This window comes from Tenrec ecaudatus, chromosome 14 (genome assembly GCF_050624435.1).
Source record: "Tenrec ecaudatus isolate mTenEca1 chromosome 14, mTenEca1.hap1, whole genome shotgun sequence".
NCBI lineage: Eukaryota > Metazoa > Chordata > Mammalia > Afrosoricida > Tenrecidae > Tenrec > Tenrec ecaudatus.
The window spans coordinates 7,460,828-7,486,024 of NC_134543.1; the positions used below are offsets into that span (position 1 = coordinate 7,460,828).

The window sequence follows — 25,197 nt, forward strand, 5'->3', positions numbered from 1 at the left end:
CGTTGGGAAACACTAAGTTGGGTTTCCTGCAGTTTAAGTGCTTTTATCAAGAATTCACCTCTGAGCCCCTCCCCATTCCCGTTCTTGGTGTCTGAGGATCTTCCTTTCCCTCCACGGTCCGTCTGGCAGGGGTTCTGGAGGCAGGAGAGGGTCGGGGGCAGCCTCGGCTCTCAGTGTGACTGTGTTGGTGGGGAGCTCCAACTCCGCGTGCAACGCACACTGCTGGCTCAGCATTTAAGGTCCGGTTTCTCTCTGCAGGTCTTCCCCCGGATGCAATCTCCTGTCCTCAGAGCAATTCTGGTGGAATTCAGGCGTGCTCTCTTAGCTCTTACTCTACTTTGACTTCAAACAAAAAGCCATTTCTTCTAGGCAATACCTAAGTTTCCTTTTGGCACATCCAACATTTATAGTCTAAAGCAGGTATTTTAAAAGTTTTAAAGTAAGTCTTACAAGCTCTTTTTAACCATAATTGACTTCCTATTTTACAATACCTGGAGGTACCAATGCCACCAAATGACATAACCCTTAACCTTTCTCATGATAGCCAATTTAATAGTCCCTTTTCCACCCCTGGACTGTGTCTACTGATGTCCGTACGGTCTGGGGCCTCTGGCACGGTGGACCCAGTAACACTGGCTTCCTATTACAATCACGCATTGCGTAACCAGCCAAGCTTTCCCCCAGGCCACCCCAGAAGCAGCCTTCCCCTCAGCTGCAGCTTATCATTCCTTATATCCCTGACAAGTGACGTAACCAAAATAACCATTCTAGGAATCACATGTTTTACTTCCCACGCCTTTTGGGGTCTTTCCTTACAAACCCCAAGCTTGTGCCTCTGAGCTGTTGTGATGCAGCCCTGTGCTGCCACTAGATGTGTCCAGCCGCACACTCCGCGTTCCCGGCTGGATTCCACAATCCATTGCAATGGCCACGCAGAACTCAAGACGCGATCGCAGTGATAGTTTATTAAGGAGGTCAACACCGGGCAATGCAGGCAAGATGCTTCAGGTACGGCTGTTCTTGCAGGCTTCCAGTAAATACCCAGAGGATGTGGTGGCACTCCAGTCTAAGCCCAACCCAAAGGCATTCAGCCCAGCTCCATGGGTCAGTGAACCCACCTCCCCCACTTAACCCACCTCCCCCACCTCCCCCACTCCAGAACGGCTCCACCTCTGTGAGTCAGCAAGTTCAGCTCCCCCAAGTTAGTACCCAGAGGCACCCTACTCAAAGCCAGCCTCCTGCCCAACGCTCTGTGGGCTGGGAGTCCACCGTCTCTCTGCCTGATGCTGTGACTCCTGGTTCTGCCGCTGCCTTGATGACACTGCACAGGGTCTGGGGCACAGAGGACACGTCCGCCCCGGTTCTCAGTAATGCAAGCCCCTCCTGCTTCTCAGAGGATCATTTTATACCCAGCAGGATGAAAAAATAGTGAATCCTGTGAACGACACACCAGGAAAAGGTCCCTTGGTGGGGTTAACAGACTGCCTAGGAGAGCCACGCCGAGTAACTCATCGCTGCAAAGGGTGAAGAAGCCGTGTACCACGGGATGCCATGGAAAGGACCGGCATGTAAAGGAGACTTTGGAGAAACGATTTCACTTCATACCCTCGTCTTCGGCTGTGCCTCTTCAGTCTCTCACAGCGGTGACCTTTCCCTTCGCTTCTCACAAAGCACACTAGCTGTGCGTGGCAATGGTGGCAAGATGTGCCGGACTACCAACTTTGCCAGAGTACCGCCATGGAGACTCTTGGCCTGGGCTGAGTACACAAACAGAAGCGATTTCTGGTAGGCATTCCCATTTCTGTGATGCTGCTGGTGGTTCTCACCAAACAAAATAACCCAACTCAACTGCCCATGAGGCAAGGGCGTCTCAGAGCAAGCCTACAGGTCAGGGCACAAGAGCTCCGTGTGATGGTAACTCTTCATGGGAGTAAGCTCGGTCTTCCACCCGTGGAGCAGCTGGTGGTTTTGAACTTCTGACCTTGCAGTTAGCAGCTCAACATGTAACCACTATGCTACAGCATTTTACAAATTAACCCTGACTACTAAACTCCCACCAGGAGAAGTTGAGTAATACAGACACGACTGGGTGGAGCCGAGAAACCAGGGGTGTGCTAGGCAAACCTACGCAGTGGCATGCATCCAGCTGACAAGCTCATTTGCTCACTGCTCAGGAGCCTGGGGACAGATCAAAAGAGGTGCAGGGGCTGGTAGGCAGCAAGGGGCAGAGTCCACAGGAGCTGAGGGTGGGCCAGCTAGAAGACCCCATGTCCTGGGCACCGGCATCCTAGGCCTGCACAGAAGGCCTGTCTGTTATAGGAGATGGGGCGCCCTCCAGAGCAAGGCTGCTCTGGGGTCAGAGCGGCCGGTGCCCGGTCTCGAGCAGCATGCCTTCCAGAAGCAGCTGGCTGGTGCGTTCCACATAGGGCTCGTGCAGCCACATGGACAAGTAGCTCAGGGCAAGGTCACGGTCCGCCGAATGTGCCAGCTCCTCGACAATGGTGCGCTTCAGCAGCAGTTCCTTCCCATACATGTCGCACAGCTGGCGGGACACAGTGTCTGGGACAAACGGGGGTGGGTTAGCTGCTGTGGAGTCGCCTCCCGAGGCCTGGTGACCTCGCGCCATTGTGCTCCTAGGGTTTTCACTGGCTGATACTCAGAACCAGGTCCACCAGGCCTTTCTTCCTAGTCTGTCTGAGTCTGGAAGCTGCCAACAGCAGAGCAACTCGTCCGCCTCTACTGACAGACCTCTGTCGGCCACAGGGGAGGTGCACTGGCCAGGAATCGTACCTGGGTCTCCTGCCCGGATGGTGACAATGCTACCACGGCACCACCTCCGCCCCAGACTGCTGCAACGCAAGAGTCAAGGAAGAGCTCTCGACTCAGGCAGGCCCTGCCAGTGGTCTAGGAGCACCTGGTTAGAAACCAGGATCTCCAACAGACCAAGGCAGAGCGAGCTAAGGGGCCTTCACCCCTCCAGCTGGTGCAGTTGAGAATTAGATGGCAGGTATCCTCACGTACTGCAAAGTGACACACTGACCTTTCCCACTTCACTTGTAGGTGAACTGCATGGCAAACGGATGGTATTGCAGTGAACACACTACACTCAGGATCCGACCCCTTTCTCCATCAAATCCACATCAGGTAGTGCGGTCCTTCTACACTAATGTGGAACCATGGCCACCAAGTCACGTTCAACTGACATTGAGCCCATACATGGTTTCTGAGGCTGTAACTGTTTATGGGAACAGACAGCCTCATTGCTCTCTCATGGAGCAGCTGGTGGGTTTGAACCGCCAACGTTGTGGCTGACAGTCCACCACTTATCTCACAGGTCACCAAGGCTGCGTGATCGGCTGACAAGAGCTCTTTCAAGGAGTTTTTTGGCTTATTTGACTTGTGAGTTCATCTCTCCCAATAGTCTTCTTGCAGGGGGCTGGTTGAAGTGACCTTGACTGAATAAAACAAAAGAAGGCTTTCCTGCTCCCCAGGAAATGACAGATTTCTGCCCGGAGGGGCAGTGGGGTTCATTTCACTCGTTGCCTGTAAAGGGTTAATAATGGCAAGTCTTTTAATGGGTCTCTAATTACATTTTAAAAGAGTCCAGGTAGTAGTGGGTTACTGACCTGCTAACTGCAAGGTCAGTAGTTCCAACCCACCAGCCACACCGTGGGAGAAAGATGAGGCTGACTGCTCCTATAAAAATTCAGTGTATTTGAAGCTTCCGGAAGCAGTTCTACTTTGTTCTCCGGTGCCCTTGTGAGTCTGAACCAACCCAATGGCAGTGGTCTGGTGACGTAATGGAAAACTGGCTTCAGTTAGTAACCAGTCACTGTTGACTTGGCCCTGACTCCCAGTGACCCTGTGTGTGGGAGCGGACACAGCTACGGGGCTCGTAGTGGCTGGTTTTCTGGCAGCGGACCACTAGGCCTTTCTTCTGCAGTACCTGAGTAGGGTCAAACCCACGAGCTGTTTTGGTTCTCAGCCCTGCTGGTGTTCATTTGCACTACCCAGACATCTTACAGGATGACAAAATCCAAGAGTGGTTCTTTTAAGGTGCCCTGGTCTCTTACTTTCCCAGTGGACCCTTTCAAGTTGAACTTCAAAGTCCTGTCAGCTTCTGAAGGCACCAGATCTAACTGGTACCGAATGTTCTTCTGATCTCTGCCCCCCTGAAAACCGGTAGAGAGAGAACTACTCACAAAAGTGGGCGGTGGGCCACGTGTGGAACAGGGGTGGCGGTTGGCCCTCTTCTCCATGATGGTAATTCTCGAGGTCACAAATGCCTTTGGTGGTGGAAGCCAGCTTTTCCATTTTCACCTGTACTTTGGTCTGAGAGATGAGAACGTTAACATTTACTCCAATTGACTAGCTCTAGGATTTCAAAGCTAAGAAGCAGAAGTCTGTTGAGACCAGTCACTCAGGTCACCATCAAGTCTACCCAGGGTACATGCCAAGTGGGGTGGGACACTGAGTCTCTTAAGCCCAGGAAGGAAAGCTTGCTGAGTCCCACAGATGGGTTTCTGAGCAGCACCGATCAACTTGCCCCCAAGACGTGGCAGGATTCTACTGAGGGGTCAGGCTGTTTCTGTGGAGTGAAAGAGATGATGAGGCATTAAATAAGGATGGCCTTGTGAATAGCCTGGGTTTCTAAACCACTCTCCAGCCTTGGTTTCCTCAGTTGTAAAAGGGCCAAGCAGTAAGGCTCCACAGAGGCAGGATATCCTGCAGCATCTGCACTGCGACACGGGGTACATAGCATATCTCCTCCATGCATGCAAGCAACGGATGCATGCTTCTAGGCCTGCTTCCACGGGGTGACATTATATAATCCCCATCTCATTTAAAATAAATCACCATATAGAAAATGATTCAATGCGTTAACATCTGTGAAACAGCTAGTTGGCGCTGTCATGGATCAAGAGGCAGATGTGTGAGCAGAACAAGGGAGTCCTGCACAGCATGAGATCAACGAAAGTGTGCGTGCGTCAGGGCTGTAGCCTCTCACCATACTTAATCAATCCGTGTGCTGAACACATCACCAGAGAAGCTGGATTCTAGGAAGAAGAGTGTGGCATCAGGATTGGAGGAAGGCTTGTGAACATCCGGCGATGTGCAGACAACACAACCTGGCGTGCTGAAAAGTGAGGAGGACTTGAAGCACTTGCTGATGAAAATAAAGGATGGATTGCCAAAACCCAGACCCTCCAAACTGGACCAGTAAGTAACATCGCGAAAAAGAGGAGACTGAAGTTGCCAAGGATGTCATCGTGCTTCTATCTACCGTCGTGCTCAGAAGCAGCAGCAGGAGATCAGGTGGTACACTGCACTGAGTCAGTCTGCTGCCCAAGACCTCTTTCAAGGGCCGAAAAGCAAGGCTGTTGCTTTAAGGACTAGGGTGCGCCTGACCTAAGCCATGGTATCTTCAATGAGCTCAAACGCATGGGAAAGTTGGATACTGAATCGGGAAGATAGATCCATCTGAACTTTGGTGCTGGCGAAGAATATTCAAAGTACCACAGACTGCAGAAAGAACAAAGAAATCTGTCTTGGCAGAAGGACAACCAGAATGTTCCTTGGACATAAGAACTGTGAGATGAAGAGGGGCAGCAGAAAAGAGGAAGGCCTTCCACAAGACAGACAGACACAGCGGCTGCAACAGTGGGCTCACACATAAGAACAATTGCGGGGCTGGCGCAGGACCAGGCTGTGCTTCATTGTTTGTGCATTGGGTGCCAACTCAGTGGCACCTAACAATGTGTGTGTGGGGAAAGGCGGGGAGCGCGGAGGGGTAGATGATTTTTGACACCTGAAAGTGACATAAAATTCACATTTCAGTATCCGTCCAGCCTCTTCCTGGAACACTGGGAAATGCCTTTGCTTGCCGGCTGCCTGGACTGTTTGGGGCGGGTGCTCAGTCTGCAGAGCTCACACGGTTTACTCCTGGCTCTGTACTGGGAACAGCTGCTGGCCCCCATTGGCCCAGAAGGAAGATGCAGCAGGAAACAAGTCACTGCACAGAAATGGGGCGGACACACCACGAGTGGCAGCAGAGAGGGTTCCGAGGACAGAGCGGCCCACAGGGCAGAGTGGCTTCCCTCAGGCAGGGCTGCCTCGGCTAGGCCCGAAGGAGCAAGGGGTCGGGCAAAGTGGAGAGGAGTCCTCACAGAAGCACAGGCATGGAAGAAATAAGCAGGGGGCATGTGATGCCTTCAGTGGGTGCCCCAAAGGGTGCTAACTCTGGGGTGCTAACTTCCAGTCCCTGGGGCGGTAGCCTTGTTTGGAAACAAGTCTGTGAAGATGGAGTAAGAATGGTTTCAATCCCAGAGGAAAACGGGCACAGAGAGACAGCATACAGGGCCCAGGGAAGGAAGGGTCCACCTGCAGGGTCAGGGCTGCTGAGGGGTCAGTTGAACCCTAATGTGCCCTGCAGACAAGGCGACAGGACCTGGAATCTTACCAACCCATCCAAGGTGGCCTGCAGCTGCTCACACAGCGTCTCCAGCTCCTGGTTATAGTCTGGATACGTCTGTCCGTTCGTATCAGAAGGCAGGCTACTGTTCTCTAGTTCTATCTTGTCTTTGCTCCTGGACAAGATAGAAACGAGCAGGGACGACGTGGATGTAAGCTCACTGGCCTCTTTGTGGGATGATAAATCCTAAAAACCTTAACAGCCACATCTTTATTTCAAATGCTCTGCACTAGACCTAATAGCACAGTGGTTAATACTGGACTGCAAGGCTACCAGGTGTTCCTTGGGAGAAGGACATGGTTTTCTACTCCTGTAAAGAGTTAGTCTCAGAAACCCCCAGGGGCAGTTCTAATCTGCCCTACAGGGTCTCGAAGAGACAGCATTGACATGATGGCAACGTTCTGATTTGGTTTTCAGTGGGTTGTGTACTGAGCTGCTGCTAGTGGCAAGGTTAGTGGTTCAAAGTCACCAGTTGCTCTGGGGCAGAAACAGGAGGCTGTTTGCTCCCATTCATATTTATGGCCTCGGACACCCACAGGGGCAGTTCTACACTGCCCTCTAGGGTTGCTATGAGTCAGAATCTATTTGATGGCAATGGGCTTGGGGCATATTAAAATGAAAGATTTGTGGTGATGCCATGTGCTGCAGAGTCAACTTGTGCTCCATGAACTTGTCCCGGCGGGGGTGCCTTTGTTAGTACAATGGTCCAGGCTTTCCTTCTGAGGACACACGCCACCAGCCGTCGTTAGAGCTGAGCACTGACTCGTCTGCACCTGCGGTACAGGCGCTTAGCTGCCTAGGGACCTGATGTGCTTTATGTATATGTTATTCTTTGCGAGGAGCCTTGGTGGCACAGCGGTTCTGCAATGGGCTGTGAACTCCAGGGTCACCAGTTTGAAACCACCAGCTACTCCTTGGGAGGAAGGCAGGGCTTTCTATTCCTGTAAAGCAGTGGTTCTCAACCTCCCCAATGCCGACTCTTTAATACAGTTCCTCAGATTGTGGTGACCCCTAACCATAAAATTCTTTTCATTGCTACTTCATCACTTTCATTTTGCTACTGTTAGGAAATGGGAGACCCCCTTTGGGGGTCTAACGACCCACAGGTTGAGAACCGCTGCTGCAAAGACTTACAGTCTCGGCAACCCACGGGCAGTGCTACCCTATCAGGTTCTGCATGATGAGGTTGCTATGAGTCGGCAGTGAGTTTGGTTTTTCTTTGTAGACTCTTCTAGATTTGGGTGAAGAATGAGAAAGCGAATCCTCTCCTTTGTGCACTTTTGAGAACTAAAATTGCATGGCAGGTAAGGACAAAATCCCTTTCCCGGTCACCTCAATGCCCCCGCTTCCCAGAAGCTACCGCTCTCAGGAACGGGGCCTGTGTCCTTCTGTCCCGATCTCCGTGCCTACCTAGAGACAGCCGTGACAATGCGGAGCATTCCCTTACAGCCCAAAGAGCGGTTCTCATGGGACCCTGTCTTATGTCGTACCTTATCCTCGCTGGTAAGTGCAAACCACCCTTCCCACACTGAACGGCTCACGGGCAAAGTCTGCCCCACCTTCAAGGGCGAGGCACTCTGCCCAGACTCACAAAGAACTCATCTTCAGGTTCGCGATGCTGCTGGCAGTAGTAAACCCTGCACCCGAGAGGGACTCCCACTTGAGGATTAAGTTATGCCAGTCAGCTGCGTTGTCCTTGAGTTTCCTGGCACTGATGGACAAGACGGGCTTCCTGGGAGTTACAGCTCCAAGGTCCTTTGCTGATAACAAGAGAAACAGAATTGTGATGGAATGCCTGATGGTGGGTGGAGGCTTGTGTCCAGCATTCAGCTCTTTTAAGATCTGTATGTGATCCAATTGACCGCAGCAACTCTGATGACTGGGCAGGAAGGACCCTTAAGGGGCAGTGAGTTTAGGTTCACAGGGAAAGGCAACTCAGAAAAGGGAAGTGAGAATGGCCGCCCAACTCAGAGACTGTCACCAGCATTAAGGAATTGGTGAATTTCTTGACAAAATGGTGAGTTGTGTAGTCTCAACAACTAGGTATATAAGTATGTATGTGTCTGGCATTCTTATACACACATGTACATACACACGCACACACATACATATGCACACTACGCATAGTGATTATGTGTTGGGCTGCTACCTGCAAGTCAGTAGTTCAAAACCACCAGCTGCCCCAAGGGAGAAGATTTCTACTTTTGTCAAGAGTTACAGTCCCAGACACCCATAGAGGCAGCTCTATTATATAGGCTTTTATGGGTTAGCATTGACCCAATGACAATGAGGGTTTTGACACACATATACATATAAAAGATCATAGTTGGGAGGGCAAATGTCTTTATAACTTCCAATAGTACAATTATCTGATGGGGAGGTAATTTTGGAAGAGACAGCGAGAATGATGATACAAGAAGAATGTAACCATCGTCACTAAATTGTATCTGGAGACTTTGTTGAGTGTGTGTCTACAGTTCCACACACACTTTTGTCAGAAACAAGTTGATTCTGACTCATAGCGACACTAGAGAGCAGAGAAGAAATGCCCCTGTAGGTTTCTAAGGCTGTCAATCATTTTGAGAGTAGAAAAGTCTCATCTTGTGGAGCAGCTGGTGGATTTGAGCTGCTGACCTTGTGGTTAGCAGCCAAACGGGTAACACCCACTCCACCACCAAGGCTCCATCAGATGGACTGAAAAACAAACCAACCAACCCCAAACCACACACCCATCTGAAATACTGCACCAACTAGACCAGCGGTTCTGAACCTGTGGGTCGTGACACCTTTGGGAGTTGAATGACCCATTCACAGAGGTTGCCCAATTCATAACAGTAGCAAAATTGCAGTTATGAAGTAGCAATGAAAATATTTTATGGTTGGGGTCTCACCACAACATGAGGAAAGGTATTAAAGGGTCACAGCGTTAGGAAGATTGAGAAGATTGAACTAGACGAATGAGCCCGGTGGAAAAGGGAAGCTGGCTGGATGTGAAAGTGTGTTTCCTGAAAGAAGACAAAGCAGGCCCTTGTTGACATGTAAGACCTGCTGGAATGGACACAGATTGAGCCTGAAGCACATTCACTATTTGCCAAGGCCAGAAAGGCAAAGATGAAGGTGTGACATTCCCTGGCTGCCATTATCTCGGGCTGCGTGAAGCCCCTTCAGAATTCTTAGTGTGGTTCTATTTACTGGGCCCAAGCACTTGGACACCTACCATTCGGTCAGAGCTTTGTGGCTCACAAGGGTGCACCATTCCTACATGGACAGGTGCATCCCAGAAGCAGAGACCCTCTCCAGCCACCACTGTCCTGCTTAGAAGGACCAGGATGAAGTCCAAGCTCAAGACCAGGCCAAGCTCAAGACCAGGCCACTTTCCTGCCTGACACTTGCCTCAATCGCCAGCTCAAAGGAGCTCCAGGCAGCTTGAGAAAAGCTAAGAAGCAGTTTTCTCTGGAAAGTGCTCACTTTATCTGGCCCCTGAGATGTCCCCAAGTCCTGCCCCTCTCCTTTCTTCCTTAAAAACCCTCCAGAGGCTGCTCACCAACCACAGGATAAAGCCTGACTTCCCTAAGAAGCTGTTAAGGAATCTGGGACAAAGCACACCTGGATGGTAGGCTCTCGACTCCAAAGACCACACTGCCTGGGTTTGACCCAGTTCTGTCACTGTTAGCTCTGTGACCCTGGACAAGTTCTTTAGCTTCTCAGAGCCTCGTTTTCCCACCTGTACAACGGGGATAAAAATAACTATTCTGTAGGGCTGTTGCAAGGATTTGAGAAGACACTTAGGACTCAGGGGGGGGGGAGCACCCAGTCCCTCAACCAGTATGACAAGGACTTCTGCTCCCTGAGCTCTGCCGGTCACCACTAGCTCCATCCTCTCCCCCTCCTCCCACCACTGGTTGCTATGCTGCAGCTCTGGCTCTGACCAGCATTCTCCCCACCTACTCCCAGAGTCACCCAACTCCCAGAGTCCTTTAAGGCTCAGCTGTCAGATAGCTTATTGGTCCTACCCTCCCTCATTTGGCACTGCTGTATACATGACTTCATTGTCATTCACAAGTGCTATTAAGGAGCTCTGGTAACACAACAGTTAAATACTTTGTTGTGAACCAAAAGGTTGGTGGTTCAAACCCACCCCACGGATCAGTTGGCGGCTGTGCTGGTAATCTGATGACAACCAATGGAACAGCACTACTGTGTCACAGGGGATTGCTACGCATCAAAATTGACTCAGCACCTAACAACAATAACATTTGATTCATATTTTAATCATGCCAATTGAAACCCCCTATGTATCAGGGTGGAATGCCCTGCTCTATAGGATTTTTGTTGTAAATATGTGTACACATATATATATATTTGTTTTATAACAATATATATAGACTCACGTGCATATATAGTTTTACAACTATATATACGAATGTGTACATAGTTTTACAACTGTATATACACACGTTCACACACACACACGAGACCTGGTGGCTGGAGGGTTGTGTATTGGGCTACTAACCACTACTAACCAGGTCAGTAGTTTGAAACTACCAGCTAGTCTGTGGGAGACAGATGAGGCTTTCTATTCCCATAAAAATTTAGTCTAGAAAACCTACAGGGGCATTTCAACCCTGTGCTGTAGGGTAGCTATGAGATGGAATTGACTCGATAGCAGTGAGTTCCATTTGAGGGGGGGATTTTGGTTTTGTTCTTGTTATAACACAACCTCTGCCAATTCAGCATTTTCTAAGTGTGTAGTTCAGTGATATTGCTTGTTTAATGTCTTTATCTCCTGTCTGACTGCAAGTCTCACCAGGGCAGGGACTGTCTGGTGTGTTAACGCCCTTAAGCCCCAGCACCCAGTAGACCCTGAAAGAAATACGTTACAAGGAAAAACCGCTCTTCCCACCTGTACTGCAGTTCCCTTAGGCAGTGGTTCTCAACCTGTGGGTCTCGACCCCTTTGGGTAGCAAAATTAGTTATGAAGTAGCAACGAAAATGATTTTATGGTTGGGTTGTCACTACAACAGGAGGAACTGTATTAAAGGGTCGCAGCATTAGGAAGGTTGAGATCCACTGCCCTAAGCTAAGGGTTTCTCTCACTCTCCAGGACTCCTTGAAGGCAAGAGTCACCTCTGATCCTTCCTCTTTCTGTCCCACGTGATCACGCATATATTTAGGAACTGAAAACTGGGCATGGTTTTAGAGTCCAAGAAACTCACAGGCTAGTAGGGCAAAAGACGCGTCATAAGGGTCACAACACGGGCCAAGTTACTTAACCCTTCTGAGCCCCCATCTGTAAAATAGGGATGACAAGAGAAACCTGATGGGGTTGGTACGAAGCCCAATTGAACCGATGCATACAAGGTACTCACCACACTACTAGGCACAGAACGAGCACTCGCGGAATGACAGCTCTGTTACAAGCAAGAGGCTCCATGGCAGGTACCTGTGACTGAAAGCTCAAAGGATTTCCCGACACCCCACGCGCCCCGCTAATGCTAATCAATTTATAAGACCAAGAGCTACAAAGTGAGCCTTTGCATGTATCATCTCATTGCGCTGTCACTTTACACGCTAAAAAACAGAGTAGGCAAATCTGACGGGCAATCGCATCGGCAGAGGCTGGCGCGGGCAGCGAGCAGGCTTGGAGCAAGCGCATGGGCCCCTCCGCAGGGCTCCCAGGCCCAGCTCCAGTCCGAGGCCCTGGCCGTCACCGAGCAGCCGCCCCGCCCCGCCCCAGCCAACTAACCCATTTCTCACGCACCTTCCATGCCGCCGGCGGAGAACTCCGGAAGGAGACGGGAAGCCCCGCCCACCGCCGGAAGCAGATAGCATCACTTCCGCCGCGCCGGCCGCCAGTTGTGTCTCTGCCTCTCTAGGCCGGAGCAGAGCCGGTGGCTGCTCGGCGGTGCCAACTCGTTGCCAGGGAACCGGCTCCCGGCAGCCCCCGCGCCCCGAGTCCATCCCCGCCTCCTCGAGCCGGGCTGGGCCGCCGACTGTGGAGGGGCCGCTGGGAGGTGAGTCCGCGACGCTGGGGGCAGGCAGCCCGCACGCCTCCGGCCCCGCGCCCCTCCTCGGCCACCCCGCGCTGCGGGCGACCCCGGCCGCCTTTCCCTCGTCCAGCCTCTGAGGGGCTCCGCCACCCCTGCGCCCGTTTCCCGGCTCCGCCGACTCCCTCCTTCAGGGTACCAGATGCTATTACGCTTGGAAGCGCCCAGCTCGCGCCCGCTTCGGAGCCGGCGGTCCCCACCTCTCTGGGTGCCCCCACTCTATCCTTGGGCCCGCCCCAGCCGGGTGTAGCCGCCCGGCTCCCGCCACCGTGGTCCTTTGATGGACTTTGCTCCTGGACCCGGGGTGCCAGCCCCCGGGCCCTACATCTGCCCACCATCGCCTGCCAGCGGGCTTTGGCACCTTCCTTCCAAGTGCTTAAGTACTTGTCAAACGAAGAAGCACGCCCGCCCGTATGGGCCTGCATTTCTGCCCGAGTCACTGAGCAGCGGTTTCCTCGATCATCCTTTCCTCCGTTGGCCTGGATGGAGGATTGAATCAGATGGGCAGGGTGCTGAGCCAGCGTGCTTTTGTTGTTGGGTGGCCCCTGTCCAGTCTTTTCCCACCCAGGGACCCCTGCCCAGCAGAACAGAACATTGCTTGGCTCTCTAGCCTTGCCGTGTTTGAGCTCATTGTCAGTTCCTTGTCAGCCACTATGGTCCGTCTGTCTCCTTAAGGTCGACCACCTCCTCTCCTAAGGGGGCTTAGGTGCTGTTGATCCACATCACCGAGACTACAAACGGATGTTCGGCCCTTCCTGACCATTCTGAGCCTCTTTCCACCAGTCCCTCCATCTCTCTCTTGTCTGCTTAGGACTTCAACTTTGCTTCTCAGTCCCATTTCTCCTCCCTGCGCGTTTTGAACTGAGCTGCAGGAGTTGGATGCGGCTTGGTTAAGTCTGGTCCACTGGTTGGCAGAAAGTGGAATTGAACGTTCTGTGGCAGAACCATGGAGCTGCACTTGGCAGCCCAGGCCTTGGTTTCAAACGTTAAGGAAAGAAGGCCTAGGAAAACCCCAAACCATATTATCTCAGGCACTGCCTTGCTCCCATCCCAGCTGCTCGCCACTGCCCAGAGGCTAACTCTCGCCTGAACATGCTGACAGCTGCTTTCCAGCCACAGCCCCTCCTCCAGCCACATATTTCTTGTGGCCACAGTGACTTTCTCCCGGCCTCTAGGACTCCCTCACGTGCAACCACCATACCCTGTGACAAACCTCTGTGTATAACCCAACATGGACCACATTTGTTGAGGTAGAAGGTAGGTAGTTGGGGTCTGTTGTGTGCTGTGCTCTACGGATACTCTGATGCACCAGGTGAGACTCCGACCCTGCCCCCACGAAGCTTATAGTGTGTCCTTTGGCCTTTCAAGGCAGGGAAGAAGGCCTGTACTGGCTTGGAAACCACTGGTTGGGAAGATGGAACAAAGAGTCGCCCTTTACTGAAGGCGAGTGGCTTGTTCCTTGCCATCTAGTTGGTTCTGACTCATGGCGTCCCTGTGTCTGGAAAGTAGAACGGCTGTCCTGGGTTTCAAGGCTGTGCCCTGTTAGAAACACCATCAGGTGTGTATCTAAGGCGCCTCACGGTGGGTTTGAACCACTCACCTTTTGGTCAGTAGTGGAGCACTGCTGAGGAAAGAGCTTCTGTTAGGTGGAAGTTGTCAGGTAGCCCCACAGCCTTTGCTGTCAGTTTCCCCCTTGAGGAGTTACACTTCAGACTGAGGTGCATCTCCGGGGACATTGCCCTCTGCCGTGGAAGTGAGTTTGGACGGGTTGTGTTCTGCAAGAGAGGAAAGCATCAGGCCGAGCCATTGATTGCTCTTGGAACAGGAAGGAACTGCAGGAACCAGGTGTCACATCATGACAAGCTTTACCGGTGGATGGGAGCACTGTCTTGATTCCGTGGCACACAGTGGAGCCTGGTAGACTCTGGAGGAAGTGTTTGACGGGCTCTCTGAACTGAGGTCACAGTGTGTGTGTTGTTCAGTGTGTATCCCATTTAAAGTGAGTGGGTTCTTTGGACCTGGGTGTAAGAGACCAGTGGGGTTGTTTGTGCGCAGGATGAATGTGGCTTAGGGAGAGGGTGACCTTATATTTCAGGTTATCCTACTTGGGTCTATCTGACACAGTGTTTTGAGAGCGAGAGATGAAAGCAACAAATCCATGTTGGGCGCTGCTGGTACCACTCTCCAGGCTGGTCTTCCCAAGGACCACAAAGGATCCATTCGCAGGCTGTGGGCAAAGACAACAAAGACCCCTTTGTGGGAGGGCGAGAACAGAAGCCGCTGGTGCTGAGGGCCGGCACTCACAGAGTTCTTAGGGTCTGAGCTGGTCTGCAAACTTCCTGCAGAGGAGAACTTGGCCTTCAGGGATTGCAAGGGGAAGAGAAGTGTGTCTGGTAGCACAGTGGTTAAGCCTGTGTCTGAGAATCAAAAGGTTGGCAGTTAGAACCCCCCTGCAGCTCCACATAGAAAAGGCGGCAGTCTGCTTCCATCTGGGGAACCCTGTGGGGCAGCCCATAGGGTTGCTGTGAGTTGTTTGGAATCAACACAATGTTTTGGTTCTGATTGTTTTTTAGGGAGAACAGGGAAGATAGGGAGCCTGCTCTATAGAGATGGAAGTCCCAGCATGACCAGAGCCTAGAATGTGTGGCTGGAGGAGAGGCCCCGAGGTGGAAAACAGCTGTCGGAATATTTAACATTGGGGTGCTGAGCTCGGGAGGGGTGGGCAGGCTTGATTGGGGGAGAGAGTCAGAGAAAGCAGCAGACTGGTTGATGCCCCATTTCTGGCTTGGATCAGCCACCGTGCAGGAAAGCAGGCTTTTTCTAGACAATGTTCATTAAAAAAACTCAAAACCAAACCCACAGCCATCTGGAAAGATTAAATCATTCCCCAGGGCTTAAAATTCCAACTTGGATCTTTCTCTTTTATAATTTTTGTTTTCTTTCTCTGCACAGTCAAATGCACCGATGTTACATGTTGCCTTCGGTGAGCTCTAAACATGTGTCATGTCCCTTTCCCCCAGAAAGCTCCTCTGCCCCTTCTCTCTTAGCCCCTGGACCTCCACACAACCCCTCCTGACTCTGTCAGACTCAGTTGACCTGTTTCTGAAATTCATGTAAACAGGGCCACACAGCCTGTATCGGGGAATCTTGCTTCTTTTGCTGACTTCACGGATGTGGGCACATCTGTGTGGTTGTGTTCATTTTTTTTGTGGTCAACCAAAACCCATTTCCAGGGTGTAGATCCAGACACACAGCGACCCTACAGGACAGAGTAGAGCTGTCCCTGTGGGTTTCTGAGACAGTACATCTTTACGAGAGTAGAGAGCCTCATCTTTCTCCTGAGCATTGGCTGGAGGTTTCAAACACTTGACCTTGCCATTAGCAGCCCACTGGGCTCCTTTATTGTACTAAATCTGTACAATAAAAGCATTTGCCACTTCTCATGTGTGCCTCTGTGACAGTATTAAGCTCATTATGTCCCACCCTCACCACTGTCCATCTCCGGGTGTTTCTGCCACCCTGAAGAGAATAGTATGTCCCCTGAGCAGCCTTGCAGTAGCAATGAACTTGGGTCTCGAGCTTCTCACCTGCCCAGGCAGTTCAAAGATGTGCGTTCCTACAGCGTATGTCTCTGTGACTGACTGACTTCACTCCGCAGAATATGTTCATGGGAACTCAGGTCTGATGGACCCTTGTCATTAACCACCGCCCCGCTTTTCCACAGTGGGGAGTGTGGGTGGGCCCGGGTGGGGGGCGGGTAGATGGTGCTGGGGCTTCTCTGCAGGTGGAGGAGCTGTTCGGTGCCCTGGGCAGTTCCAACTCATCTCATCCCACCTGACCGAGAGGACCACCTCGCGTGGTTTCCCAGCCACAAAGAGTCCCTGGGTGAGCTCTGACCAGCGGTGTTTCCGTGAGCAGCTTCACCAGTGCACCCCATGGCTCCTGGAGGCTGGGATACAGGGAGGTAACAAGCCAGAGCTTCAAAGGACCATTTGTGGGTCTAAAGTATTTTTCTCAAACCTCACCTAGGCTGGCCAGGCATGGCTGCCCCTCTTGCCTGACTAGTGGACTGGGACTACCCAGTACCCTGATGCTGACTTATCTGTGAGGCCTCCAGGCAGAGAGGCAGTGAGCATGGGCCTGGACCTCTCTGATGACTGGGATTCACTGGCCCCAGAGTGCCCTTTAGAAAACGTGCCAGAGACGGCCACAGGCTGTACTGTTAATCCAGCATTTTTACCTCGTGACACTGCTGCTCCACAAAGATGCATGCAGGCTGTTCTGTGTTGATTGTGAGGATGGTGAAATGAGGACATTTGGGATTATCCATCCAGTGTGTGCCTCACTGTTTTTGTTGATCCTCCTTAAGAAATGTGCTTTCAGGGAGTGCTTAATGGCCTGGAAAGGGCACAAGATTTGTCTGGTTGTGATGGGTTTGAGTAGCTTCTATTGACTTGGACTCCTTTGCGCTTTCCTGTACTCGTACATCTTCTATAGTGAGCATTTATAAGATTCCATCTTTTAAGTTACGCAGGATAAGATTTCAACGGAGCCCTCATGAGGCAGCGGTTAAGTACTTAGCTGCTAGCCTAAAGGCTGGCATTTTGAACCCACCAGAACCTATGCAAGAAAAGAGCTGGTGATTTGCTCCCAGAAAGATGGCTGTGGTTTGGGACCCAGAGCGAAACTCCGCCTGCTCCTCCACCATCCTCGCAACCGTGGGCGTTGGAGCCCAGGGCTGCAGCCAGACCACCTGTTGAGGGAGTGCGTTTTCCTGATGACCCTCCTCAGGCTCCTCCTGAGGACATGTCCAGCCAGGATGTGAGAGACGAAGTCTCAGCAGCTGCGCTCTGTCCAGAGCAGACTGGTTTGTACTTCGGGCAGTCCACGACATACTCGGTATCCCCCTACTGCCTCTCCAGTCTTCCTTGTTCATTGCCTGCTTTTCCCACGCACGTGGAGTGCTGGAAAACACCGCGGCTTTAGGTCTGGGATCCCTTAGTCCTCAGTGTGACATCTTTGCTCTTTCACTGTCCAGGGGGCCTTTTGTAGCAAATGGGCCCAGTGAGATAGGTGGTGTGATTTCTTGGCTGCTGCCTCCATGAGTGTTGATGGTAATCTGGCAACCCGATGGGGCGGCCTGCACCATCCCGCAGGGCTGCTGGGGGTTGGAATCCTCTCGAGGGCACCCAGCAGGGCTGGAGCAGGCCGGCGAGCACTTGTTAAGGGGCAACGTGCTGGGCAAGGGCTGAGAGTCTTTCTGAAGGGAAGCTCCGAGCTCCCAGTGCTGAGAGGCATGGGTCTGTGGGTGGCACAGATGCCAGGCTCCGAGCTCCCAAGAGGCTGTGCAACGCTGGGGCTGGTCTGTCTCCTTGGTACAGTGAGCAGATCCCACATCCAGGATTGGCTTACACGTCTCCTGGGACAGACTGTCTTTCCTGTCCCTTCTGTACCCCATCCATCCTGGCAGGCTTCCTGGCGCAGACGTTGCCAATGGAGCCTTGTCCCTGCTGCCATCAGTCCATGCTGGGCTCGCCCTCTTCTCTCCAAGGCCAGAGCCCAGCTCCTAATCCCACGTGGCCTCACAATTCTCCTGTCTGCTCGCTTGCTCCTCTGGCCAGAACAAAAGCTCTTTGAGAATAGGTACTCTATTTTTTAAATATTGCTTTATATTCTTTGCACCTCTCCATAGACTTTACCCCCACATGAATTAGAAGGGCCAGTCCATATTAAAGTGCATGTTGAACTAAGAATGCTCAAAAGCGATCCACACAACACCCCAAGTGCAGATTGTTTCCTCTCTCGAAGTAAGCCCCAGCTTCTTCAGGGCATGACTGGGCACTGGGAGAATGACCGTGCCTTGTTCTTCAGCCCCCAGGTCTCCCTCGATGTCCAAGTTCCCTTCCTCCCTGAGGACCATCCATGGAAACCTTGGCCATGGCATCGCCCTCAGAGCCCGTGACCTTCCGAGAGTTCTGCCCTCTGTATTATCTCCTCAATGCCATTCCCACAAAGATCCAGAAGGGCTTCCGCTCCATCGTGGTCTACCTCACGGCCCTCGACACCAACGGGGACTACATCGCTGTGGGCAGCAGCATTGGCATGCTCTACCTGTACTGCCGGCACTTCAACCAGATGCGCAAGTACAACTTCGAGGTGAGCCTGGCTTTTTCTTCATTTTCATCACATGCCTGACCCCCGAGGGTATCTAGCCTGCTTCCTCTCTCAAGGATTGCAGAGACTCTGGCCCTTGCACCTCACCAGGAAGGAGGGTTAGCGATGTATCTGTTTGTAACTGTTTGTAGCCAGTCCCTGCAGTCCTTTTGAGTGTTACTTTCCCCTCTGGTGGTAACCGCTCAGACCAGTGTGTGGTCTGGAAGAAAGCTGGAGGGTGTTCAAGGCTGTGATCTCGCTCTTTCTCTCTCCCTCTCCCTCCCTCCCTCCCTCCCTCCCTTCTTTCCTTTCTCTTATGTGTGGAGTGTAAACACAGGGGAAACCTACAAAACAAGCAGCCCGATCTCATCAAATAATGACAGTATGTATCCCAGGAAACCTCCCTGTGTAGCTGGCCCGCCCTTCCTTTCTTAAGCATCTCACCGGGGAAGTTCTTTAAACCCATATTGAATCAAGTAGGGGTTGGGACTCTGCTTGTTCTCTGCCCTCAGAAATCAAGCATTAGTGTAAAAGCGAAGAATTTCGTGTTTGCACACTTACTAGAAGCACTTTGAAGGAACCCTGGTGCCACAGCAGCTAAGCGCCGGGCTGCTCACCAAAAGGTCCGCAGTTTGAACCCACCCGCTGCTCTGTGGTTGAGCAACGAGACAGTCTCCTTCCCGAACGGTGGTGGTCGTGCTAGCAGGTCAGTGCTGCGACCCGATATACCGCAGAAAGAAGCACTGCCTGGTCTGTGCCTGTCTTACGATTGTTACATTCCAGCCCCAGGCGCAGCCTTGGGGCCCCTGGGGAGCAGTTCTCCTCTGATCATAGGGTCTGGATGAGGCGGAATAGACTCCCCATGAAGCAGCAGCAGCAGAACCACCTTGAAATAGAGGATTTTTGGGGCATTTTTCCTCCCAGTGCCTTGAACTGACCGAGCTCATTATTCTGTCCCTGAAATGGTGAAAGAAGAGCAGGATCAGTGTGCAGATCTGAACCAGAAGCACTTCTACGTTAGGCTGACTTTGGGGCCAGGAGTAGTCGCCCATCTCTGATGTGGCCTGACCCCAAATATTGATGTCCCACAACTGGATTCACCACGCAGTCGGTGTCTAAAGTGTGTTGAATACACAGCGTTTGTGAGGCCCAGCAACGTGGTCGGTGGCAGGGCCCCACGGGACACTGTTCTGTGGTTCACGGGCTTCTAGGGCCAAGCCGGGGCTTTTGTGTTTAGGGAAAATGTTTACAAATAACTTGTGTCTTATTCAGTATTCCACTTGTTAACATTGTAATCTGAAAAGGCAGGGGTGTTTTTCAAGCCTTTATGCCCAGTTTTAAAAAACAAAGCGGCTAGTGTACGTAGCACTTACACCATGTGCCCGGCATTAGTCTAAGCCTTCCGTACACTGGCTCAGTTCATCTCGCGAGAGCGTCATGATATCTGTGTAGTCACTGCTCTTTCTGGCCCCTGACTCAGGTGAGGGTGACTGCCTGTTTCTCTTCATGAAACACAGGAGCTCATTTCACCACCACTTTGTGGTCGTCTCATTCTTTCCAGAGTCTTACTGTGAATTAGGTGAAGGCTCACAGAGCTACAACTATTTTAAAAAGACTTTAGCCACCCAGCGAAAAGTTAAGTGAAAGAAACGAGTCGTGTCCTCCATCCGCCCGCCCCTAGAGTGAAATGGAAAGCCGAATCCGCCAGTTTGACAGTTCTCCCTGGGACTCATTTTCTCTTCCTCATGGGACGCGGCCTGCGAGCCTTGAACAAAATGATGAGCTAGGGCAGCTGCCGCAGGGTCAACCAGAGGCCGGGGAAGTCACTGCAGACTCCTGACCTGGCTGGCCAGAAGGACCTAGGAAAGCCCATGTGAAGACTCATGACCGCTCTCCCTTGCTGAGGGAACCTTTGTGAAACAGGTGGGGGAGTGGAGGGTTGCTGGCCAGACTCCACACTCTGCAGAGTCCAGTTTATCAAGCTTATCTTGGGAGCATGCATTGTACTCGAAATTCAAAATGTGTGCGTATAGATCATTGCAGAGAAGTAAAGATGAACATTCTGTTCCCGTGAGTCTGGGATGAGGGTTTGAAACCAGTCCTGTAGCGTCTATAAAACACATAGGGTCTTGGTCTGGTGGAATCCCTCATGCTGCTCACCTGCTACAGGTGGGCATGAGCATGAGAGGAAGGGGCTCCAGGAGGAAACGTACAGAAGTATCCTCCCCCACCTCTGCTCTCCCCCGCCCCCCGGCACTTGTGGAACTACTGGACTCTTTGGCAATAGGAATGTCTTCATGGATCCCTGAGCTGCAGCAGAGATGGTTTGGGAGCCCTGGATGTCAGTGATTAGTTTTGTGATCCAGAGACACATTAAATAGTCACATTATTGTTACTCTTGTCATCAGAGCTGGCTGGAGCTGAGAAGCATCTAATAGACTTCTCATCGCTGACAGATAAAGACACTGAGATTCCTGCCTGTTGTGGATTCAGTTTGCGTTGTAATCCGAGCCCCTGCCATGGTTGTGATGTCCCTTGAGAATGGGTGTTCTTTGTTCCTGTCAGTGAAGGAGTATGGGTATAGGGTGTGAGGTGACACCTAACAACGACATCTTAAGTTTTACGAAGAGGAGAGGAAGCAATTGAAGGAGCAGCCGAAAATGAGGAAGACGTGCCATGCCCAGGAAGGAGCACCAAAGAGCCCAGGAGTAGAAGCTGCAAGAGACCAGGACCTTTTCTGACTGAGTGTCGAGCATGCGCCTGGAGCCAGCACCCGGTTTGCAGAGGTCCAGCCTCCTCAACTGTGAGAAAATGCATATCCGTCCCAGAAAGCCACCCACTTGTGTTCCGACTAGTGCAGCCCTCAGGAGCTAGAACATGGCTCCATGGCCCATAAGCTGGTCTCATCACCACGGTGCCCCGCCCTCAGAGAGAAGGCAAGTCTGCCATGCCCACCCCTGCTTTCAGAGGACAAGGAAACCAGGGGTTCCTTAGACCCTTCAACTAGTTTACTGTGGGGAAATTTTGGTCTTTTATGAGAAAGTAATAAAAAATAAATTCCCTGCTAAATCTGTGCTGGCACAGAGGAAAGACCATGTTTTTAAGTGACGTTCCTAAAGAAGAAAACAGATCTTTCAGTGGTAAAGATAGTCTGGCATCCATGTCCGTGAGAAAGGCTCTGGAAGCCTGGTTTTCTGGAGAAGTCAGTGGAAGAGGACAGATGGAAGCATCAGAAATTCTTCCTACCTGGTGCCAAGGAAAATGTGAGGAGCTAATAACAAGTGTAAAAACATTGCAAACATGTTAAATCCATGAGTGCGACTTGTGTTGAGAATAGACCAGAAAGACGCCGTGCCTTGGATTGCCCACTGTGTTTTGAAATTCACATTCTCCTCAGCATTCAGCAGCCTGTTGAAATTGTCTGGGTTTGCCTTCAGAACTGTCGGTGCACTAACCACGGCAGTGATGCATGTTGGCCGAGTGCTGGGTCTCTTTCCTGCGGCTTCTCCAGTTCGTTCATTCTGTAAGTAACTGTGCAGTGCTGCTTCTATGGGCCAGACCCTTTCCAGGACCTGGAGCTGCAGTAGCCCTTGTAGAACTCAGAGCCCAGTGGGGCGAGCCAGACCACGAAGTCGCCAGATACGTGCGCACTTACACAGACCAGGTGGGGAGGAGACTGCAGGGAGCTTTCAACAAACTACTCTGCGTGTCTCTGGAGTTGGAAGGACATGGGAACCCGGGGCTTCCTTGACACCGTGATCTCTTTGGAACTTCCAAGTGAACATTGAGAACTGCAGCAACTGGTTTAGTGAAATTGTGACATGTTGCTTGAAGGCACATGGTGTGCATGGAGGAAGTTCAGGGAGAGTTGAGCAAAGACCTCGCCAGAGTGACCGGCACCCCGTGCTGCTAAATCTGGTGGGAGACTCTTGATGCAGGGAAGGACGGGCCCTGGGTGGGGAGTTTGTCTTGGATATCTTCTACTCGGCAAAGTCACGGCTTCAGAATGCTATGGCTGCTTCGTTGATTGATTCCGTGTGTGTGTGTTGCTATTGCACCACTGTCGCCTACACAGTTCAGTGACATCCATTCCATTCACCATATTGTGTAACCATCACTACTGTGCAGTTCCCAGTTTTTTTATCGGTGCCACGTATGCCATTTAAGCAATGAGCTCCTCTTCCTCCTCCTGCCACCCCCCCCCCACGTGGCCTCTGATAACCACCAATGAACTTTGGTCTCTGCGTTTGCTTGTTGTAGATAATTCATCTAAGTGGTTTTATAGGATAATTGTTCTCACTCAGCACTGTGTTTTCCAGGTTCAGCCCTGTGGGGGGAGGTGACAAGACTTCATTTCTCCTTATGACTAAATAATATCCCACACTCTGGTGAGCCATTCATCTATAGATGGACACTCGGGGTTTTTCCACCTTTTGACCTTTGTGAATGTGCTGCTGTGACCATTGGTGGGTAAGGATCTATGTTCCCACCTTCAGTTCTTTTGGGGTATTAAACCCAGGACTGAAATTACAGGGTCATGTGGTAAGTCTCCATTGCGCTGTCGGAGAAGCCGTCCAACTCTGTGGACAGTAGCTGGTCATTTTACATTTCCGTCAACAATGGCAAGGCTTCCACGTTCTTCACGTTCTTGCTAAATATTGCTTTCCCTTCCCTGATCATCAGCGTCCCGGTAGGGTGAAGAGCTATCTCTTAATAGTACGGTTCGCATTTCCCGATAGTCCAAATTAGAATCAACTGAAAGACAATGAGTCTGGTGTTTTGAATGAGCCCAAGTGGCATAGTGGTTGTGCGTTGGGCTGCTAACCATAAGGTCAGCAGTTTAAAACCACAGCCTCTCCCCCGGAGAAAGCCCGGGCTTTCTGCCGCCCTATAGCGTTGCGGTCTCAGAAACTCGCAGCAGCGGTTCTACCCTGCCCTATAGCATTGCTGTGAGTCAGCATTGACTCCATGGCGGTGAGGGGGATGACATCTTGCCATGTGCTTGATGGCTGTTTGCATATTTTCCCCGGTGAAATGCCTGTGTGGTCTGGGCTTACTCCGGTGGTTGTTGAGCTGTAGGAGTTTCCGTCTCTTCTGGATAGCGGACTGGTAGCAGATCAGTGGCTCCCAGATCGCCCTTCTGTATTGACTGCTTTTGTCATTGGTGCTCTCAGCATCTTATCTAAGAAGCCGCTGTTGGTAATTGCTCACAAAGCGATGACCCTCCATTTTTGTCCTAAGAGTTTTGTGCTTTCAGGTTCTTCCACTGAAGTCTTGCATCTGTTTTGAGGTGATTGTCGTCTAGGATGGGAGGTTTGGATCCCACCTCCGCCTTTTGCGTTCAAGGTGTCCCAGCAGCATTTAGGAAAGAGATGATTCCTTTCCCGTTGGATGCAACCCTGGCACGTTTTTAGGTGATGCAGACATAAGAACTTTTGCCTCACTGTCTCAGTCAAAGGTGCGTTTTTGCCCACTCCCGTCGTTCCCCGTAACCCTCGGGTGAAGAGCTTATGCTATCTAAACTCAGTCTGTGTAGGATTTCACTGATGTCTTTCTCCAGGTGAGTTGCTTCTGTTCATCCTTTGCTGGGAATCTGATCAAAGGTTACTATCAAATATTTCTGACAGAGACCCGGTAAAAAATGCACTTTTAGATGGCCATTCTCCCTGTTGCTTTATAAATTCAGTTTAATTCCAGCAGGTTGTTAGAGAATGCTAATTGACTGATTTTAAAATGTATGTAAAATTATAATGGGTCAAGAATAATTAAGACGAGGAGCTGATGCCAGGGGCTTAGGTGGAGAGCAAATATTTTGAGAATGATGAGGGCAATGAATGCACAGATGTGCTTTACACAATTGATGTATGTGTGGATTGTGTTAAGAGTTGTATGAGCCCCTCATAAAATGATTAAAAATAAAACCAAAAGAGAATAATTAAGACACCAATGAAAAAGACGAATAGAATGAAAAGAGTTGATCTCTTGGAAATAAACGCTTCACACAAAAAGGGATGGCCATGTACAGGCAATAATTGATGTAATGACTTGCCAGGGTGACGGGGAAAGTTAAATGGAATTGGGGATCAAATAATGAATACAGGAGGGGAGGGTGCACTAGAACTGATTATTGTGGTGATGTACATACAACTCTTGTAAAATAAAATACGACTGCCCTATAGAAGTGTACAATATGATGAAGGATGTTTATACAAGTAAACAGATGTCTATTTCTGTTTATGCAAAGGCATTTTTTACTGTGAACCATAATTAACTTTGGGTAACCTTGAGAAGAATGGGAATTCCAGAAACTTCATTGTGCTCATGAGGAACTTGTTCGTGGATCAAGAGGCCATTGTGGCAACAGAACAAGGGCATCCTGCATGATCTAACAATCAGGAAAGGTGGGTGACATGGTCTCACCATACTTGTTCAATCCATTTGCTGAGCAAAGAGTCAGAAGCTGACTTTCATGAAGAAGAATGTGGCATCAGGATCAGAGGAAGGCTTATTAACAGCCTTCGATAT

At 51.0% G+C, this 25,197-nt stretch overlaps 2 protein-coding genes across 3 annotated transcripts in view; one reads left to right on the forward strand and one right to left on the reverse strand.

Annotated features, from left to right (window-relative positions):
* Window positions 1–1,141: 1,141 nt before the first annotated feature.
* Window positions 1,142–12,277, reverse strand: CINP (cyclin dependent kinase 2 interacting protein). 2 transcript variants are annotated; one of them, XM_075532072.1, is made up of 5 exons: window positions 12,234–12,277; window positions 8,064–8,232; window positions 6,461–6,587; window positions 4,203–4,332; window positions 1,142–2,559 (listed from the first exon to the last, which is right to left on the reverse strand). In XM_075532072.1, exons 1-5 carry the CDS (start codon window positions 12,238–12,240, stop codon window positions 2,357–2,359), a joined length of 636 nt encoding a protein of 211 aa, XP_075388187.1. In that variant the 5' UTR covers window positions 12,241–12,277; the 3' UTR covers window positions 1,142–2,356. The 2 variants fall into 2 exon arrangements, with proteins under 2 accessions (XP_075388187.1, XP_075388188.1); XM_075532073.1 differs by lacking the exons at window positions 8,064–8,232; window positions 12,234–12,277 and adding an exon at window positions 11,842–12,210.
* Window positions 12,278–12,323: 46 nt separating this feature from the next.
* The window catches only part of TECPR2 (tectonin beta-propeller repeat containing 2), a 61,046-nt gene continuing 48,172 nt past the window's right edge, over window positions 12,324–25,197 (forward strand). Inside the window, exons 1-2 of the mRNA XM_075532071.1 lie at window positions 12,324–12,486; window positions 18,391–18,675. Of these exons, the coding sequence (XP_075388186.1) occupies window positions 18,442–18,675 (234 nt within the window). The 5' untranslated portion in view covers window positions 12,324–12,486; window positions 18,391–18,441. The remainder of the gene's footprint in view (window positions 12,487–18,390; window positions 18,676–25,197) is intronic.

Excerpts from the sequence above, each read along its gene's own strand:
- CINP (XM_075532072.1), bottom strand. Across the intron at positions 4,333-6,460 it reads AGGCCACCTTGGATGGGTTG|ACCAAAGTACAGGTGAAAAT; the intron begins GTAAGATTCCAG and ends CTCATCTCTCAG. Across the intron at positions 2,560-4,202 it reads GTGGCCCACCGCCCACTTTT|ACACTGTGTCCCGCCAGCTG; the intron begins GTGAGTAGTTCT and ends CGTTTGTCCCAG.